At 35.8% G+C, this 21,266-nt stretch overlaps 1 protein-coding gene across 1 annotated transcript in view; it reads left to right on the forward strand.

Moving 5' to 3' along the window:
- The window catches only part of LOC140167441 (alpha-catulin-like), a 204,164-nt gene extending 184,010 nt beyond the window's left edge, over nt 1-20,154 (forward strand). Inside the window, exon 2 of the mRNA XM_072190748.1 lies at nt 19,942-20,154. Within this exon, the coding sequence (XP_072046849.1) occupies nt 19,942-20,154 (213 nt within the window). The remainder of the gene's footprint in view (nt 1-19,941) is intronic.
- Nucleotides 20,155-21,266: the final 1,112 nt, after the last annotated feature.

Consider the following 21,266-nt stretch of genomic DNA (forward strand, 5'->3'; position numbering starts at 1 on the left):
ATATTTTCAGAAAATATCTCAAAACTTTTTATGATGAAGCTTATATGACTAGCATGCAAAGCATTAACCTTAGTATGTTTGGACATTCCCAGAATGGCCCTTCAATGAGAACAATATAATATTGTACTCAGATGATGTTTTATTATGTTTTCTATGTTATGTATTGTAGTTTTAAGGTTATGTGATGTGGATTTAAGGTTTGCTGTAACTATTTTACTCTATTTATTTTTCATGGTTCTTTCTTTTGAACTCTTGAGGCTTTTTGTAATGTGGGCTCTATAAATTTTGTAATGTGCGCTCTCTATATTACATCTGAGTTGATGGTTAAAAATGTATGTATACAGACGATTCTCTGATATATCGAGGTTTGTTTTCCCAATTTCTTTTGACGTTTTTCAATTGCTGCATGTTTGTTTGAATTGGAAATAGAATCCTCCAATGCAGGAAAAATTTCAAGTGTTTTTTTTTCTGAAATAACAAACAGCATCCATGTCTGCCACTGATTTTAAGAGTACTGGACAGGATGACCCGTGACCTGACTAACCAGTCATTTGCCTATACAGATGCATTGTAGAAATTGGATAGTATTTCAATTTTTGTTCAAAAACACAGAAATATTGAATAATTAGGATACGCTCATTGGCAGCTATCACCTTGTTAAAAGTCTTGACCATGCTGTAAATTATACTTGACTCAAATCATCATCACAATACCTATTTGTTGATACACAGGTGTGATATGTGATTCAAGCTTTAAAGTAAATTGAAACGCATTGTAATATATCTGATATATGTGGCCTAGATGTATGTAGGTATTGAAACCCAAGAAGGCTTTTCCGCAACTCACAATCAATATTATTCAGTAAAAAGAGGATTGATGGAAACAAGCTTGTAAATCGTACATCTGTGTGTTTTATTTGGTCTATGTGTGCAGTTAATACTATATTGAATTTGGGCTATTCCAGTTGAAATCCATACACCCCCTATGGAAGACATGACCTTAATTTTCCACACAATAATGTAGATTCTAAATTGAGTCACCCATTCAGGTAACACCATTTGAAATGCACACTCCCTGTGTGAAAGATTTAAGTAATGTCTTCCATAGGGGGTGTGTGGATTTCAACTGGAATAGCCCATTTGGTAAGAGCAGAATTGAATTGATATTTTGATGTTGTAAAAAGTGAGGCATGGAATCAATTTTGTTCAATAAAACAGGTATAAACAGGGTTGCCAACAATTTTCAGCACAAATTGCTGATCAAATCCCGGAAAAGTTGCTTTCATTTGAATTGCTTTATGTTGTTGTCCTATTTACTTGTGTCAATTTCTGGTAGTACCTGTTGGCCAAAGATATCTATCACTGATGTATTTATGAAGACAGATACTTACAATAGTCCCAATGAATTAGTACTCTTATTTGTGAATTGATTTTGACACTTTGCATTTATTTCTAGAAGTACTATAGACAGATTGTCCTTATAATGATGAGATTGAAATGGACAGTCAGTGTTATGTCTGAACCAATATAGCATCATGTCTGTGGCATAATCCATTGACCTCCAGTCAACAATCATAACTCAAAAATTGACCTCATGTCACTGAGTGTGAGTTTTTATACCCAACATATGCAAAGGTCATTCTGTGAGTGTACAGCCATATTGGGGTCACAGAACTGTGGAATGAGAGACTGTGTTGTTTGAAGTGAGAATGCAATCCACATAAACTAGGTTATCCTTATGACCTCTTGGTCCAAGGCAAATCTATTTATGGTGCAAGAATTTTTATTGCTTTTGATAATTATTTAAATATTTTAAACAGTTTTCATTTGTGGAAATGGAAATTTAAACAAAAGAGGGAATATTTTGTCATACATTCTCTTGCGATGTGAGTATTTGTTTTCTAAATGGCCATGCGTTTTAAACTGGGTACACCGATAGGGTGGAGCAGTACTTTTGTGCGAGATTTTTTGTGCTAATTCTTAGTATTTTTAAGTCAAGGGTGTCACCTACCTAGACAAATTACCTATCAATTTAAAGCTTTTGATGAGACCTTTGTATTGATACCATAACAATTTATGTAGCATAAACCATTCTTAAGTTATTTTGATTTTACTGAAAACATGACAGGGTGGAGCCGAGGATTGATATGGAGGATTGATATGTAAATTTAACTAAAAATTTCAAAAAAATGGGGGTATATTGATATATTTGCTTCTTTTAATTGGTTTTATATTGTAAAGACTTAAGAACAATCATTTAGAAACTAAAAAAGGTTAATCTGTCTTTAAATTGAGTGAATTTCTAGTGCAAATCCCTTGATTACAGATAATGCACTGTTTGTGTGTAAATCCCTATTCGGAATGCCTCAAATGTGTGTTTCAAATATGTTCGCACACAGCGAAACCTGTAGCAGGTATCACAATAAAAGTATACATTTTTTTAAAGCTCTTGAGCCAAGGAACTCAAATATGATGTTCTTTTCAGCATAGGGTGTAATATGTAAAATATATATATCACTGAAGATCAAACATTTTTTATGGAAAATGTTGCTATTCAAAGTCCACTACCTCCCTAACCAATCTTCCAATTGGGAAACTAATATCATTTTTGGATTCCCTGTTTAATTTCCTGTCAGGAAATGTATACTTTTCTTGTACTTATGGGGTTAGTTAACAAACAATTATATTTTTATCAAAAAGCGTGCATTTTCATAGAGAAAAAAAATTGGAAATTTTGGTTACCGAAAAATCTACCAACTCAAAACACATGGCCAAATGTTTACAAAATGTCTCATTGTTTGCAAAATTCTAGATTTTTTTATGCTAGTTTTTTGGAAGTAAGAAAGGAAAAACCACTAAAAATTAAATTTTCCAAATTTGGTTTGTGCATCTCTAACATGTATTACATGCAACTGCATTTTATACGAGCTTGAAAATATTTGTGTTAAAATTTAACTTCAGCACCTATCCCAAGGGTATGGATGCGAGGCATGTGGAAATCTATAGAAATGGCTATTTTTCTGCGTACAGAATATTGAAATCTGCACAAAAATGACTCAAATATGGAAAGAAAAAAAGAAAAGGTCAGCTTTCCTTAATGTTAATAGTGATATGTTGCATAAGTATAAAAAACAACACTCTGCTAACTGGTACACTGCCAGTGTCCTTACAGAACCAGCTTGCCAGAGCCATTGGTTATCCAGCACTTGGGTTTTGAAACCATCACTCAGATCACATTGTTAATGTGTGTATATTTTTATTTATTTATTTGCTTGCATGTTTGGTTTTGAAATGCCTGCCAGATATAAAGATACGAATAGTCAATTTTTGAATATGTGGTTGTAATTTTAAAATGCTATCAAAAGTATCAATAGTTGGAAAGTGTTGTTAATCTGTTGTCCTATATTTACAGTAAGATGATGCTGTTTAGCACCATTTGAAAATGGTGCAGAACAGTCTTACTGTAATTTGATGTGAAAATTTATCGGAGGTGTAAAATAAAGGTGTAACTTGACAAGCAATTTGTTGTGTTTAAATTAGAAGCAGGTTGATAACTATTCAAATGTTGATTGAAGGAAAAAAAGCTGTCGTTAGAGCGAGATTGCCTTCAAATATTCATGGGTTGAAAACGGCAGTACAATGATAGTGTTGTACTAGAGAAGATATGTTACACTTCCCATAATGCATTTCTCCCATTTCAACTTCCTGTAATGATTTGCTACCTAGTGCAACATGGGTTGGGTTGATAGTATCAAAATTTACCTGAATGAACATAGCACATCCAGATCTTGCAAAATTTGTTTATTTCTTGACTATCGACCCATGTTTAGTGAGTATATGCTCAAAATGAAAACAAAGGGACGATTACAAAATAATGGGAGTGTCACTTGATGAAATGAGGTTATGGATCATGTTGCAAAGGATTCTGGGAAGGGTAGGATACCTTCTCTGGTGTTCTACTGTAAAAGTGGACATTTTTGCGCGATTAATTTTCCCCGCACTGCCAATTTTGAGCTATTTCCCTTGTTTTTAGATTTGTGATTCCAAGTTCCCTTACATTACCTTATACACACATTATACTCACACTTTGTTATTTTTGCTGTAGAAGCTTGGAACACGAAAAGCGCAAAATAAATGAAGCTCAAAAATTTCTGCTTTTACAGTATTTGAAATTGTTGTAATGAAGTGTAGATGGTGCAATTACCGAACTCAATCATATTTGACTTTGATGTATCTGTTGTAAAAAAGGAACAATAAGTTTGATCATGAAAGAAGAAATTATCTGTCACTTAGATATATGATCAGACTTGGTGTTTAGAACTGCAAATCAAATTAGTTATAATATTGTGCATTTTATGTTATACTTTATTAACATTTATTTTATTGTTGTAGTTGCTGGTAATCACTGAGAGGGAGAAATGTAACCCATCACGTCAAAAGCTACCAGTTGTCTTCAGAAATGAAGATTTAAAAACTAGGATAAACTGCTATTGTTTTACCTTTAAAATGACACCTTACTTGTTGAAATTAGATACAGAAATGTTTTATGAGGCAAAACAGGCTAAAATTTCTTTGTATTTTCTTATCTTCTTTCATTGTTATGCGAATGAGGCTAGCCGACAACTGATCGGTTTTGATATGATGGGTCACAAATAATGTTATGCAACATTGAATCAACAATCATTGACTAGTTGACAGATTTGTACTACCATAGTGGAAAAACTAGCCCAATTGTGAGCTTTATGTTGAAGTTGGCAACATGGAATCAATGTCATTGACCATTGAGCTAAGTACTTGATATATAGAAGGGATTACTATCCACCCACATGGACTAACCCAATTTGGTTTCCTTTACAGATATCGGCATATCAGAGGGAATTCTATTCAATATATCCCAAGTTAACTCAAGAACCACTGACCTAATACTAGGCATTTTTGTACTTATTTGAATGCATTTTCTATGTAGATTACATATATGAAAATGAAAATGTAAATTTTTGAAACTGGTTCAATTTTTTTTGCAAAAAAAATAATTTCAGTCAGCGGATGTAGTTAGTAGTGTGTGTAGGGATAAAATAAAGATGTATTTCAGCAATGTGTTTAAAACACCATTAATTTGTCAAAAGGCTTAACTTTACCACTACCTTGTTTTCTTGAAATGACTTGTGGTCATTCATAATTTAGTAGGAAAAGTAGAAGATATAACGACCTTTCTGTTGTTATATGTCAGAGAATAAATGATAAGAATCTTTGTTTTTACTATTCTCTACTGTGTGATAGACACCAGGCAGGTTATGGTAGATGGTGTTAAACAAGTTCTGCTGCAGATTGCAATTACAACATTGTTGTAAAAACTTGTCTGATTTTTCAGTTTCATTTGTGCTGTGGCATAGAGAAGATATCTTACCCTTCCCAGAATCCTTTGCAACATGACACATTACCTCATTACAGCAAATGACACACCTACAGGTTCTTTGTTTTCATGTTGAGAATAGATTGCTCAAGCATGAATGGATAGTCAAGAAATAAACATATTTTGCATGATCTGGATGCCCTCTGTTCAGGTACTTTGTGACTATCGACCCATGTTGCACTAGATAGCAAATGAGTACAGGAAATTGAAATGGAAGAAATGCATTGTGGGAAGTGTAAGACACCTTCTCTGGTATTTACATGAAGCAGCTATTAATTTGCATAAGACATTTGTGCACTCACAGTTACACAAAAACAAGGCTGAAGTGATTTATACAGGCACCAGGGACCATTGTGCTTTCAAAATTAGTTGAAAACAACCTGTTCCCTGCAATTTCACAGCCTTAATTATCAGGTAATGATCAGCTTTGATGCTACTTAACGAAAGCAGTTCACTTAAAATTCTACAACAAGCTGTGTCTCACTAGCCTCATTTTGCACACCTAAGTCAAAACTAATTACACTATAAAGCTTACATGTAATTGTCCTACATTATCCTGCTACTTATTACCCATATCACATGGTATTGGCACTCTCTAATACTCCCTTTCAAAAGTAATTAGAAGCTATGGAGGTTCTGTTGCAGAAGCCAAAGATATCAGCTATCTACAGTAGATAGTAAGAAGTGAATACGCCTCTGCACTATTTACTGTAGGTTTTGCACCCCTTAGGTAGGTCACTAGAAATCACAAAATCATGTTAAATTGTCAGTTTATGCTATCACTGTAGGTACATGTAACAAATATGGCAAGATCTTTGTTTCTGCTATCTACTGTAGATAGCAATGGCAAGAACTTTGTTTCTGCTATCTACAGTAGATAGTAATGTCAAGAATTTTGTTTCTGCTGTCTACTGTAGATAGCAATGGCAAGGTCTTTGTTTCTGCCATCTACTGTAGATTCTGCTATCTACTGTAGATAGCAATGTCAAGGTCTTTGTTTCTGCTATCTACTGTAGATAGCAATGTCAAGAACTTTGTTTCTGCTATCTACTGTAGATAGCAATGTCAAGATCTTGTTTCTGCTATCTACTAAAGATAGCAATGGCAAGGTCTTTGTTTCTGCTATCTACTGTAGCTAGCAATGTCAATATCTTGTTTCTGCTATCTACTGTAGATATCAATGTCAAGAACTTTGTTTCTGCTAACTACTGTAGATAGCAATGGCAGGGTCTTTGTTTCTGCTATCTATTGTAGATAGCAATGGCAAGATATTTGTTTCTGCTATCTACTGTAGATAGCAATGTCAAGAACGTTGTTTCTGCTACTGTAGATTGCAATGTCAAGATCTTGTTTCTGCTATCTACTAATGGCAAGGTCTTTGTTTCTGCTATATACTGTAGATAGCAATGTCAAGATCTTGTTTCTGCTATCTACTGTAGATAGAAATGTCAAGATCTTGTTTCTGCTATCTACTGTAGATATCAATGGCAAGGTCTTTGTTTCTGCTATCTACTGTAGATAGCAATGTCAAGATCTTGTTTCTGCTATCTACTGTAGATAGCAATGGCAAGATCTTTGTTTCTGTTATCTAATGTAGATAGCAATGTCAAAATCTTTGTTTCTGGTATGTATTGTTGATAATAATGGCAAGATCTTTGTTTCTGCTATCTACTATAGATAACAATGTCAAGATATTTGTTTCTGCTATCTACTGTAGATAGCAATGTCAAGATCTTGTTTCTGCTATCTACTGTAGATAGCAATGGCAAGATCTTTGTTTCTGTTATCTAATGTAGATAGCAATGTCAAAATCTTTGTTTCCGGTATGTATTGTTGATAATAATGGCAAGATCTTTGTTTCTGCTATCTACTATAGATAACAATGTCAAGATATTTGTTTCTGCTATCTACTGTAGATATTAATTGCAAGATCCTTATTTCTGTTATGAACTATAGATAACAATGACAATGTCTTTGTTTCTCCTATCTACTGCAAATATTAACAAAATGTCACACATGTTTGCTATCTATCTGTAGGTTGCTTGAATTAGTGTGCCAATTCACTTTGTGCTTTGTGCCGAGAACTTAGCAGTAGAAAGCAATTGATAAGCCAACATTAATTTCTCCAACAATCCATGCCTGATTCTTATCTCTTTGCTCAGTGAAGTAGTTCTAAATTATTACATTATAATCTGACCACCTAATTACCCTATATACGCATGCTTGTTACCCATATCACATATTAATGTCACACCTCAACATTTTCCCATTAGAACCCATTACAGACTCAGTATAATGTGACAAACTTTGCACACTGCATGTACTGCTCAGCATCCATCACCAGGAATTTGTGATATTTGCAACTTGTTTATAATGTTATCGTGCAAACCACTGAACCAATACTAGGCATGTTTGAACTCATTTTAATGTATTTTTAATGCTGATTTCAATTCTGATCTTGTATATGAACAATTTCAAATTTTTATGAACATTTTGTATAAATGTGACTAATTTGTTTTAGCATCGAACAGTGTGATAGTGGGTTAATGGCATCAAATTATATGTAATTCACATATAGGTTAATTATGTATAAGTGACTGATATAAATGGATTAGTAGTATATGTGTTTGCACTTCAAAGTGGTTTTTTATTGCAGATAAATTGAAGCAAAATGATGTTAAATTCCATAGTAACTTACACATGTACAACTTGAATGAAATTGTGAATTGAGTGATTACCTGAATCAGATTTTACAGGTATTTGTGAAAATAACCAAAATTATGATGTCAGTCACAGCGGAAAAGCAACAGGAAAAACTTTGAACTACCGTATTCATTCCAATAAGCGCCCAGGGTGCTTAACAAAGTCATTTTGGGTGGGCGCTTATTTTATACCTGGTTTCCGTAATTTTTTCGTAAGGGGCGTTTATTAGAGACAATTTTACATATGTTATAAAGGGCTCTGAGATGTTTTAATAGCTTTTCTGATGCAGAAAATGTATTGCAAGTTTACACAGGATTGTAGCCCTCCAGCTATTTCACTGTATCGATGTCTCTCTGTCACTTCAACATTAATGGTATCCATTAGCAAATTGAAAATACCCTAGGTGGGCGCTTATTGGGGCATGGGCGCTTATTGGAATGAATACGGTATATAATTGCCTTTAGGTATTGAAAAAACAAACAAATGTTATAGAGGCTGACTCTTTCTGGCAAAATATTTTGAAAATATTTGTTTGTTTGTTTGTTTTTCAAAAATTTGCAGTCAAAATCAATAAATTTTAGCCAAAGAGCAGCTAAGGCTAATGAAATGATTAGTTTCCCGTCACTTTTTTTTCAGTGAAATATGAGGTCATGATTTCGATATTCATTATTTTGGAAAATTTCATTATTGTCAAAACTTTCATTTATATGGCTTTTACCTATATTGTTGATGAAATACCATCTCAAACCAGGTATTAATGCCATGCTTGGATCATCATTACGGACATTTTGCAACAGATTGAAGAAAAATTTGCATTTGTGTTTATTAAAATGAAAAGAAATTGATCAGCAGGGAATGTCAGACATTTTGAGAGTTTCAATTTTGATTATCTCCATTTTCAGATAATTGACTTTTAATGAAAATAATGAAAGTTTTGGTCACATTGAAAAGGTGATGTGGGCGGGTGACGGGAAACTAAGAATTAACTTTCATTAGCCTAATGTTACATGATTTTGGCAAGATAGAAAGAAATAAGAATCCTCCCAAAATGCAAAATCCATGTTGATTGGGCCCGATGTCATTATAAAAATCATTTTGATTTTGAGCATACTTTTATGATTGCATGCTTTATTACTGACCAGAAGTTTATTTATTTATTTATTATGCTTCATCACTGGCTTATATACAATTACAAAGATAAATATATTAAATATAAATATTGCACATACTAATCAAGACAAAGTAAATAGAATAAAATGCCAGCGAAAAGAATGGGACAAACAGGTGCAAAATCACCTCTAGGACCATCCCACCTTTCGATTTTTGAAAATTTATGGAAAACAAAACAAAAACAAAAACAAAACCAACACAGCCCCATCCCCATCCCCATATTGGGGAAGTTAAGTGAGCATCTAGGGCATTAAAGACAAATTTAACTTATTCTGGTTATTGAATCAAACTGACATTAGGAACTGGGATGGAATTAGGTCCACTACATTGATGCCAAGATGTATTTACCTTCCCAAACTAAATAAGAGTACCTCCCCCAGGGTCCCCATTACTGATATGAGTATGTTATTACACTGTGCTATATTTTCAAAAATAGAAAAACCAAAAAAATCTTAGCTTAAGTACTTGCAATAACAAACCTGGAAGCCATGTTTGCAATATGCTATTCCTGTTGATATCCTTACACCCCCTATGGAAGATGTGACTTTAATTTCCCACACAGGGAGTGTGATTTTCAAATGGGTTACCTGAAATTACCTTGAAATTTATACCACAGTGAGGAAGATTAAGGTCATGTCTTCCACAGGGGGTGTAAGGATTTCAAATGGAATAGCGCAATGTATAAAGTAAGTAGACTGGATAGAAGTTCCTGATGTGTGTAAATAATATAATCACTCTGTTAAATTATTTCCCATGACAAGGGATGAACATACAAGTCTGGAAAATGTGGAATCCAGGAAGCTTGTTCTAGGGAAATTTTGTTTTATTTTGGGGGATATTTTGGCATTTGGAGGGACATTCTGCCATTTGGGAGGGAAAATGTGGGATTTGGAGGGAAATTTGGGGATTTAGAGAGACCACAGACTACTACAGACCATGTAGCAACAGTCAAAGTCCCCTTTGCGATAGACCGTAAAAATATGCGGTTAGTGCGTAGCAGTTTTGCCTGTCGCATTTCATGGAACAATCGGCCCTCATTATCGGGTGATGCTGTTTACACACAGTCTGTTATCTTTTTCGCCCATGAGAGGAACATTTTGAGATTTGAAGTTAAACAATTTTTCAGCCTTGTCTAGAGAGTCCCTGATCATCCATTGTCTATGTATGTTTGAACTCAAGTGCAATGTAGTACACACGTATGTTGAAATTGAAACAAATATAAAAGCTGGACGAGTCAACAAAATTTATAACTGAAAAGTGAAAAATAATGATGCTAAGCTTGATTGCAGCTGAAATTGTAGTGAAATGCACTCACAAGTACAAGCATGCCTACTGTAAAATTTGCTCTGACATGCTTTTATATATAGCTGCACGTTTGCTCAAACTTTGAGGTTAACAGCATTTAACTAAGTAAAAAAATTATAGAAGTTTTAGTCGCAACTATGAATTATTCACACTTATTCTTAATCACACAGAATTTCACTTTGCAAAAAAGTGCACGTTTTAACCTTAACAAGTTGTAGAATAAACGCTGCAGGCTTTGCCGTGGCATCACTCAAGCAGATCATATTTTACCAGGCCTCATAAAAGCAAACACCGATTATGCTGACATTTTTTTCAGGGATCCCTGAATCTTGAGCAGCTAAACCTGATATGGGTGGTGTTAATTTAAGAAGATGAAAATTTGTAAAATTTCTCTTTGCTTTATCAGCATATTGCATCTTGTGCGTTTAGTAAAGCTACTTGAAATTTACAAGTAGAGGGATGCGGCAGACCTATGGCTGTGTTAACCTTCTCTTGGCGTAAGGCGGTTGAATTCGGCAGTTGTCAAGAAGTTGAGACAAAAAATGTGATTTTTTTTTTCAATCATACTTGAAATATCATTGAGAATGCATTCAGACAAGCACAAACATGCATACTATTAGGTCAGTGGTTCTTAGGTAACCTTTATTGCATGCAGATAATATTTTTGCATTTCATCAGGTATTGCAGGTAAAACTAGTATCAAACCGTGTGTGTTGTGTTAAACATTAGACGAATCAGGCCGGGTGCATGTAACCCACCGTGTGCGTCTAGGGACGTTATGCTATACTATTGCATCATTGCGACAACTCGCTGATATTGGGCTATTCCACTTAAAATCCACACACCCCTGTGAAAGATTTCACTGCCATCAATATTGCAGTTGTATCTTACGTTCTATCCAGATGGAAATTTTTGCTAGGTTTATGTGAATTCCAGTTAAAAGTTGTTGAAATTGATCAAATCAGTTGTATTTGCCTAATTTTGTCAGAAATTAGACAATTTTGTTTTGAATTTTAAAATCTTCCACATCTTTTCCATTTTTATTGATGAAAATGGGTGGATCTGGAATAAGCTGTTGATTGTGGCTGCAGTTCAACATCTACCTTGAGGGGTGCTGTTTTCCAAGAGGAATAGCCTATTGGCTGTTTAGGGCTGAAAATCAAACCCAAATTGGCAATAAAAGGTAATCACAGTAATGAAGGCGCGGGGTTAATGGAATAAATTGCCGTTAGATACTGCTAATGAACACTTTGTTGTGCATAAGAGAGATTTTACGAATAAATAGAAAAAGGTTTGTATGTGGGCCAATTGACTTTCACATATTTAATCAGTTTATTGTGTATCGCTTTCATTAAGAAAATAGATTTAGTGAATTTTAATTTTGTTTATTGCAAATCCCTGGTGAAACTAGTTAGGGGTGTAAACTTAAATTGACTTATTGATTGTGAAAGAGTAGGTATATACCTGGTTACTCTAGGACTGAATACAGTTGAACTATTTAACCCAACTTGAGCAACATTTACACAATATTACCAACATTGTACTTTCTGGATAAACTGTGGCGTACTTTCACCATTTCTATTCAAATTTATGATTGACATATGGCAATGGACGCCATAAAAAGTACAATCTTATACTTCCATGATCCAGGTATGAGATGGTGATGACTTATCATTTAGCATAATTTGGTTCACCTCAAGTTCGGTAGTGAGCGTCAATGCTTTTTGGCGGTTGCGCCATAAGCGTGCCAACAAACCGCCTCTATGCGGCGTGCGTGTACACTCAGCGCGTTTATCTTTACGCGCGCGATTCGATACTGAGACGAGCAAAATACGCACATACGTCACTACCAAACTTGAGATGAACCAAAATATAGAGGTGAGGTTTCCTCCCCTTCTGTGCACCATGACTAATGTGTCAACCGTCTTGTTGTCATGACAGTTGACCAGCCAATCAGCGTAATTGTTTGTCACATCTGTGTTTCAAGCTCATTTTACTCACAGCACAGACCACAGAAGTATTACAAAAAATAAACTTAACAATGTGCATACTTTCAGGATACAGAAAACCTATTGGGAAATTGTGGGAAAGAAAAAATTGCCCTGATCCCAACTTTCAGCCCTGGACATCTAATGGTGCATCCCTTATCCAATGGAATCACAAGAATCCACTTAGAAATTGAGATTAAATCTCAAAGGCACATTCGTTAATTTGCTCATCCGGACTGTATATCCGGATCGTAAAAAATCATCAAAATTCAGATTTTGGTACCTTTGTCATTATCGTAGATGTGCTAACATAGCCGGTTAATGGTTCAGCCGAAAGCCGTATATTTAAGACAAAATAAGGCATTTACATGAATCTGTAATTTATATACTGACAGTATATAAATTAGCTAAATGTATTTGAATGGGGCTTCAACTTTGTCAATACTGCTGTTTTCTTAGTTTTTTTCATTTCAAAAATACCAAATGACAATTTGAATGACTTATCCTCAACTTTTAAGCAATTTATAAACAGTTTTAATTTGTTTACACTTGCGCTGGGATCACTGAATGGGACTTTAAGAAAACCTCTCCCGTCAAAAAGGTAACTCCCAAACTAAAGCTATCTCACCAGTACTAGATATCTTTTCCCTTCCTTCTCCATGTAAATTCAATTTGGCATCATAGTACCATTAGATGAGACTGAATCTAATAATACAAGGAATGGGAGAGTATTAGAAAACATTGGGTCCCAGCTGCAGCCTCATAATGTAATAATATGAGGACCATGGAGACACTCTCACTCCATGCATACCACATCATTAAAGTTATGTGGAGTTGTCGCATCTTATAGCAAAAATGTATTAGCAGTTTTCAAGAGCTGGAATTGATGGAAACCAGGCTGGTTTTAACCCCCTGAGCACTACCTGCCAATCTAACATTGCCTCTGATTGGTCAATTACATGATATTTTCACTTTAATCACCAATCAGAATGGAGCTTTGCAAATAATTCACCCCAATTTTTATGCGTGGTGAAATTATTCTAACAATGTTGCTGATTGGGCCAATTGATAATGAAAACTTCTTTTTGGCCAATCGTTAGGTAGTTCTCATGCGGTTAAAGAACCATTGAAGCCAGTAAAGTGAAATTGCATCATAAACATTTTTGTTTCATATTGGTTATTTGGAAATTTGATTTTATATTCCAAATATAGGTTCTTTTGCGGTCAGAACACAAAGAAAATAATGCGAATACGTTCACCATATTTTCACAGTTTTTATGATCACTTATCTAGGGCTGTGCATTCACTCGAATGGAAGTAATTAAAAGTTCAACCCGGGAGTTCAACATCAATGGGGTGGGGGAGATTAGTTCTGGCTAGATTTGTGAGAACAAATAAAATTGTCAATTTTTAAGCATGGTAAAGTTTGTTCTGTTTATAATTGGGGACAATTATTCGGTTTTTGTTACTGCGCACATTAATAAAGTCCCAAATTACGTTTGTGTAAGTAAGTGCCAGTCACGATGTATATGAGTCTCATGTTTGTCGCCAATTATAAGACAAACAAACTTTAGGTCACAGTACTTTTTTGTTTCTGGTTTAGCAAAGGGTTTAGGCTAATTGCCAGGGGAGGGGGGGGACTTGCATATATTGGCGTGCATCATGTGCCTGTCAATAGACCACTTTTTTCAGCAAATCTGCCACCCAATGATTCCTTTTTTCATCAGCTTACACCCAATGACCCCCTTTTTTAGAAATCTACACCAAATCTGCAAATCTTTTGGGCATTGTGAACAATTTTTACATTTTTGTAGCAATTGTAGCTTTAAAATGGCAAATATGCACTAAATTTGGCAGTCATTAAAGAAATTTGCAGGGCATTTTAGCATCTCAAAATTTACAGAAATATGATAAAAATATCTGGTAAATTGTTCTGTCCATAGCTGTGTTCCATCAGCATTTGTATAGGATTAACTTATATAGGTTATTATATGGACAGTAATCTTATCCAAAGGCCAAAGTAGGCAATTTGAATAATTAAAGATGGAGGAATTATCATTTGAAAGAACGATCAACCAGCTTTTAGTTCACCTTTAAAACACTTGCTTTCCCCGGTTGTTTTCACTGTGACATATTTCCATGTTCAGTATCAAAAGCACTGGAATTGTATTAACACTTGCAATCAATGCAACATGGCAACAGCTATTGTATCGCAATCTTGTTTAATTCGAACAAGCCCTGCAGGCAAACTAAAACCAATATTAACTAAATCAAAGCAAGTTTAAATCACATTCCTTGTACGTCTGTGTATATACAACATAACTACGCCCTGCACTTGACTTTTGCTTTGTATCAATTTGATTAGGGTTGCACTTAATGTCAACTTGTTTTCTATTTGATGTAAGGCCATGAAAAAGGTGTTGGAAACCAGCACACATAGCTATGTGAAATCAGGCTTGCCTTGCAGCTGAATGCGATTTGACCAAGTTGTGTCCTTTCAGTTCAGAGATGTAAGCGATAAACGAGACTGCTAAGCCCGGGGGGTCACTCCCATTGTGGCCTGTACACCATCCGCGATAATGAAAACGCGTAAAAAGGGTAGATTTTCGTGTGTATGCACGATAAGCGCATAACGCGTTTAGGGTGTCAAAAACATGAAATATTGGAAAAAGGGTAGCAAAATTGCAATTGCTAATACGCTGAAATGAAATTTAGGGTATGAAATTTGATGCAAGGAAGAAAATCTGTGTTTAGGGTATCGTTTTAGCCAAGGGTTAAATCCTTGTTTAGGGTCCTTTTCAAAAGTTGATTATCGCGGATGGTGTACAGGCCACAATGGGAGTGACCCCCCCGGGCTGCTAAGCCGAAATACAAGCCAAATGGTTGAATTAACAGGGGGGGGCCAGAGCTTAAAATTTGATGTTGGTAACCAGAAATAGGTCGATTTAGCTTCAGTTTGCATAATTTGTTTGTGGGTCTGGTTGGGGTGCAGGATACAGCCCTCTCCACACACCTGATATGTGCCAAAATTCAATTAAAAATAGTTTACCTTATACAATAACCATAATGATAACATTTTACATGCATTACAATTTTAGTAAAAACATTTTGCACACATAAAAAATCTTGACGTCACCTGAAGAAAGCAGTTTGGTAAACAACTGCTACCTATGAGTGACATGTATAGCTAGTACTTCCCTAGACAGTCATCCCTTAGTACTAGATCAGGAACAGTGGAATGGATATGCCTCAATCCTTGCTTATACACTGAATCGTTCTTCTTCTAGAAGCAAGCAGACAAGCATACACACAAAGGGATATAAGGGTAAAATGGCAAGAGAAATACAAATGCCTCCATCTTGTCTTTGTGTAGCTTACGTCGCACAGACAAACAGCTATCCTTGATAAAATGATGTCAGGCTGATGTATTTAAATCAAGATTAGTCTGAGCTACAGCTGACTAAAGCAATGTTTTTTTCACATCTTTAGTTTTGCCTCCTTTATGGAGGCTTCATCACAAGAGACTGCTGATCTAGATTTGGTAATAGGCAGTATGGCACCCATCTGTGTGGCCAAAATGGGCTATGTCATGCACATTGGCTTAGGAAGATTTTCAACATGGGGGGGGGTTGAACTTGAAGAAGGTTTGGACCACCATGGGGGTGCCCGAGGGGTTCCCCCCTTGCAGTCAGAAAATTTTCCCTCTATTTTATCACAATTTTTTAACTTCACCTAGGATTATTGGGTGGTGGGCTGAAAGGTATTCCAGGCCCGAACCAAAATTATTGAGGGGGCCAACTCCCCGGTTCCTAAGCCTATGATGCACAATTTGTTACAGTAAGCTTGTTACCTCCTGGCAGCATACACTCTCCAAAACCACAGGAGCTTAAGGTTGTATCCCATCATGCAGTGTAGTGTATCTGCTTGCTCCAAAAAAATAAGTAATGAGCTGCTTAAATATTGAGAGCTATGGATAGGTTCACACTACTTTAGAGGTCATATTTTTTCAAACAAAAGTCTAAGCAACCCTAATTTAAGTGAGAACTTGAAAGTTGAAGCGAGGGGTTTTGTGTACATTTTGTATGGCATGTGCAGTTCTATTATGAAACCGCAAAGCATAGTGGGATACTCCCCCCACCACCCAAATGCATTGGAAACTTACCCCCCCCCCTCCAAGAAAATTTAAACTCGCCCTAATCGCCTGAAAGTCACCATTATTTTGGGCAAAACTAGTGTATTGAAAATTGCCCCAGCCAACGTAAAATTTCACCTTATTGAATTTTGGACTAAAATAGTCTACTATTGAAAAAATTTATTACGCAGGATTTTTTTTTGTCTTTACGCCCTGAGACTGAGACGACTGACCCTGATGTTACTGAACATGTAAAATACTTGGACCCAAAAACAATATGGTCACTTGAGGACCTGTTTGGTATAACTGATTTTATGAGGCGTTAGCAAGGCGACTCCCAGACAAAATTAATAATGAGCGTCTAAAATTGATCAAGATCTGTTCAGATCTATTTCAGGTCATATGCATTTCCCTTATATGGAAACAGCGCAAGAGACAGAAAAAATGCCTCAATTCATGGTTTATGCAGCTTATGTTGCCACGGCAGACAGCTTCCCCCAAGATGTAATGGCAGATATAAATAACAGGAGGGAAATGCTCTAATGCAGATTTGCAGATTGAAGTGGATTTTCAAATCATGTGGAACTTTAGTCTATGTTGCAGGCTTTAAACATTGCTTTATTGTCTGGAGGAACTGTCTGGGTAGATTAGATAAATCCAAGTCTGTGATGGAGACCATGTAACTATGGGAATGTGCGATGAGAGTGCTACAAGGGATGGCTACACATTGATGATATTTCACTTCATCTTTGTATTTTGATCTTTTAAGGGAGGAAAATGTGATATTTTGAATAATTTTTATAATTGTCCAAACAATGAGTTTGTGATACTATGTGACCATTTGTATATATTCAATTTTTTGTATGACAACCTACTGCAAATTGTGTATGTAGCACTCAGTGTTAGTTTAGTTATGGTACAGACCATGGATTTAAGAGATACAGACAAACTCCAAACAGTCAAAGTCTCAGCATCACCTGATAATAAGGGCCGATCGTTCCATGAAATGCGACAGGCGACACACAGCGCTCTATCGCGTATATGTGAAGGCACGCAATGGTGATGTAATTGTTAGACACGCGGGATTGAGCGATCAGCCCTCATGATTATGCGAGAATTCACAGCATACAATGCACAGGTACTTTGACTGTTGGAAAATAGTCTGTATTAGTCTATGGTACAGATAAAATATGAAGACAAGAATCAAAACCTTGGGACACATATATTTAGTGTAAAAGTGGAGTTGTGGGGATGTGGCCCCCTGAGAAGTTGGAATTTTTCAAAATGAATCCCCAATGGAAGCCATTTGGTGCACAACATTTATTATACAAATATTGACTGCTATGAGGGGCATGGTTAAAACTATAGGCATCACAAGGTGATCTCAAAGTCATGTTATGACCCGAGGCGCACATAGCATGGTTTTGAGATCACCGCGAGCCTATAATTTTGCTATCATTTTTAGAGCCAGGCAACCTCAAAATCAAAACTGTTTTCTACTTTTCGCTTTATCAAGAAGCAATGAGTACAATATCCAGTTAGCTTAGGTGATTAAAAATAGTATATTAAAAATATCGTCATATGATACACATGGGTGCTGACATTCTAGACAGGACATAATGTCCTTAGGCACAGTGTGGTCTGAATTTGAATGAAAAGGTGGCAAAACAATTAAGCATTATATAAATTAATTATTAGTAACTATGATGATATTTGTCTGAAAAATTCCTATCCATTTGTGTATAGGGATCCGTTACCTGAATGATTATAATTACTTAGTGGGTCATGTGTGATTATTTTAATCAATTTATTTGAAGTTAAGATCACTGATATCTGAATTCTTGGATTCATTTGATGTAAGTACACATGGCTATTAATTAGCAGTAATTCTCTACTTCAGCGATGTCAAACTACTTCCAAAAAGGGTTAAACGTGACCTAAAAATCCAGAAACTTTCTAAACAATCTTTTCCCCTTATTTTTTTTCTTCTTTTTTTTACATTACAGGCCAATGTTATTCCAACTGTGTGTATAAATCAAATTGTACAACATAGCAAATTATTGATTTAGTTTTGGCAAAGAAAAACGCAAATACCGAAAATAAAATCAGATTTCAAATATAGTAAGTGCCAATGGCAAAACAAACTTAACTATATATAGCTATTTGTATGTTGAATAGTTTACTAAAGGACAGCATGGCATCGTAACCTTGTACAGACATAAGAACTCTTTTCCTCTTTTTTTTCTGTTAAAATTCAAATCATGACGAGAAATACAAGACAAGTGTGTTTTGAAAAGCCCTAAGTGCATAGTGTTATTTGAGGACATTTTGTGGATTTACAAGGCAGTTTTATTTCTATTTTGTTTATCTATCTACATCCCACCTGTTTTTGCTCTTGATCAAGTATGCTTGAATGCTCAAGTGAGTTTTATCAATTGCATAGTGTTCGTTTGCCTTTGAATAGGCAGTTATGTTACACTTATAGGCTGAAACTGTGTATGACTTGTTGAGGTTGAGAGAGAAATTGGACAAATCGATGCAGGCTTTTTGAGATGTTGCAGGAACTGTGTTTTGCAATGACGGAGAGAGCTGTGGAAGGGTCTTGTAAAGTTCCTTATAGGGGTGTAAAAGAACTGGTTGCACCAATGACAAAAACAAAAGACCAAGCAATTAACCAGGAGGAACTGAAAATCACACTCACATTATGTTTTGTAGTTATACTGTCCAATGCCCCAGTGTACGCATACATAACACACACTTTGCTGATAGAACCTCGTTTTTGCGACCATGCAAAGGGGCAATGGAAGAACTGTTTGCACCAATGACAAAGACAAAACAATTACAAAGGACCAAGCATATTCACTAGGAGGAACTGAAAGTTGCACTCACAAATGTCTTGTAGTATACTGTCCAATTCCCTAACATATACACACACAACACAAACTTTGCTGTTAGAACCTTGTTTTGCGATGCTGATGACCATGGAAAGGGGTCAATAGACGAATTGTTTGGACAAATGACAAAGACGAAACAAAGGACTGAGAAGTTCATTAGGAGGAACTAAATAAGCATCAGCATTCAGCTCAAGTGAATTGATTTCTCTAGCGGAAATAATTTCAAACTTATTTATACACAAAGAAAAACAGATATTTGTATTATTATAGCATTACTGATTTTGTGCTACAAAATTTTTTCATTGTTCTCCTCTTTTTCTGTTCTTTTTTTCTACAGATAACAACTTTGGTGAATCACAGGGAAAAGCCAAAGAGGTCTGAGAAAACTTGCAAAGCCATTGAAAGAGTCGGCCAAGCGGTTAATCTAGCTGTAGAACGATTTGTAACTGTGGGAGAGGCTATAGGTGACGATGATTCAGATATCAAGAAGGAGATGTATAGGTCTTGTCAAGAGGCTAGACTGGCAGGTAAGGAATGTGAGAAAGACTAGTAGCATTTGGATACTGCTGCTTCTTTGGGTGAATAGTTTGAATTTAAAGAGGAAGCCCTGCCATAGCAGTTCTTCTTGGGTGAACCAAACCTGCCTGGTTATCAAATTAATCAGTGAATTGGTTATTTCTGAATTTGACAAGTGCTAATTGATGTTATAATGCTATTGCATCAACCTGCCAATTTCAGAAATAACCTTGTCACTGATTAATTTGATAACCAGGCAGGTTTGGTACACCCCAGAAGAACTACTCTGGTGGGGCTTCCTCTTCAAAAGCTTCCAAGAACTATAAGCTGGGTCATGGAAGATGATGCAATGTACTCAGTTGGGCGTAGACAATATACTGTGTAATGTACTCAGTTGGGCGTAGACAATATACTGTGTCTCATCTGAAGTTGAGAGTAATGCCATGTAGGATAACTAACATAATCCGGCGGGGTGTATACACATGCATACATAGGCGTATAAGTCCATAGGCGTATTTGTCCATACACTGGCAACGCAATCATGTCAATGCACTGGTGGCACTCTCAACTTGAGACAAGACACAGTATAGGATCTAAATTATTCTCATCTGGCAGTACACATTTCTATACTCCTAATATGATTATACACTCAGAGCATGACCTTTGAATGTGTTGAGTACAAAAACTCATCTGCTGCAACTTGAGGTCAACTTTTGAGTTATAATTGTTGAATGTAGGTTATTGAACTTTGCAACTGGAATTGAGACAATTTTGGCTCATAGTGATGGTATTCAATATCAATTGACAGTGCCCACCTATTTGGTACTAATCATGCGTTTGGCACACATGGTGAAAGCACTCTATCGCAGGAGACTAATAATGGTGAATCTACACCGGTCTGCCCTGCTACATACTGTTGTTTCAACAGCAACTTATTTCAATAGTATTCATTAACGGAGTTGCTATAGCATGAGAAATAGTAAAGCTGCCTTGCCTCAGTTGTTATTTTTTGTTCCCTTAAAACATTTTCCAAAAATCGGCCCGACCACAGAAAGCGCATTAAGCCCTCATGGATTTCATGCCCGAAAATAACTTGTTTAATAGGTGGGCTGTATCAGCTCCATGCTGCTCATTTAGGATTGCGGG

Source organism: Amphiura filiformis, chromosome 13 (assembly GCF_039555335.1).
Source record: "Amphiura filiformis chromosome 13, Afil_fr2py, whole genome shotgun sequence".
Taxonomy (NCBI): Eukaryota; Metazoa; Echinodermata; class Ophiuroidea; order Amphilepidida; family Amphiuridae; genus Amphiura; species Amphiura filiformis.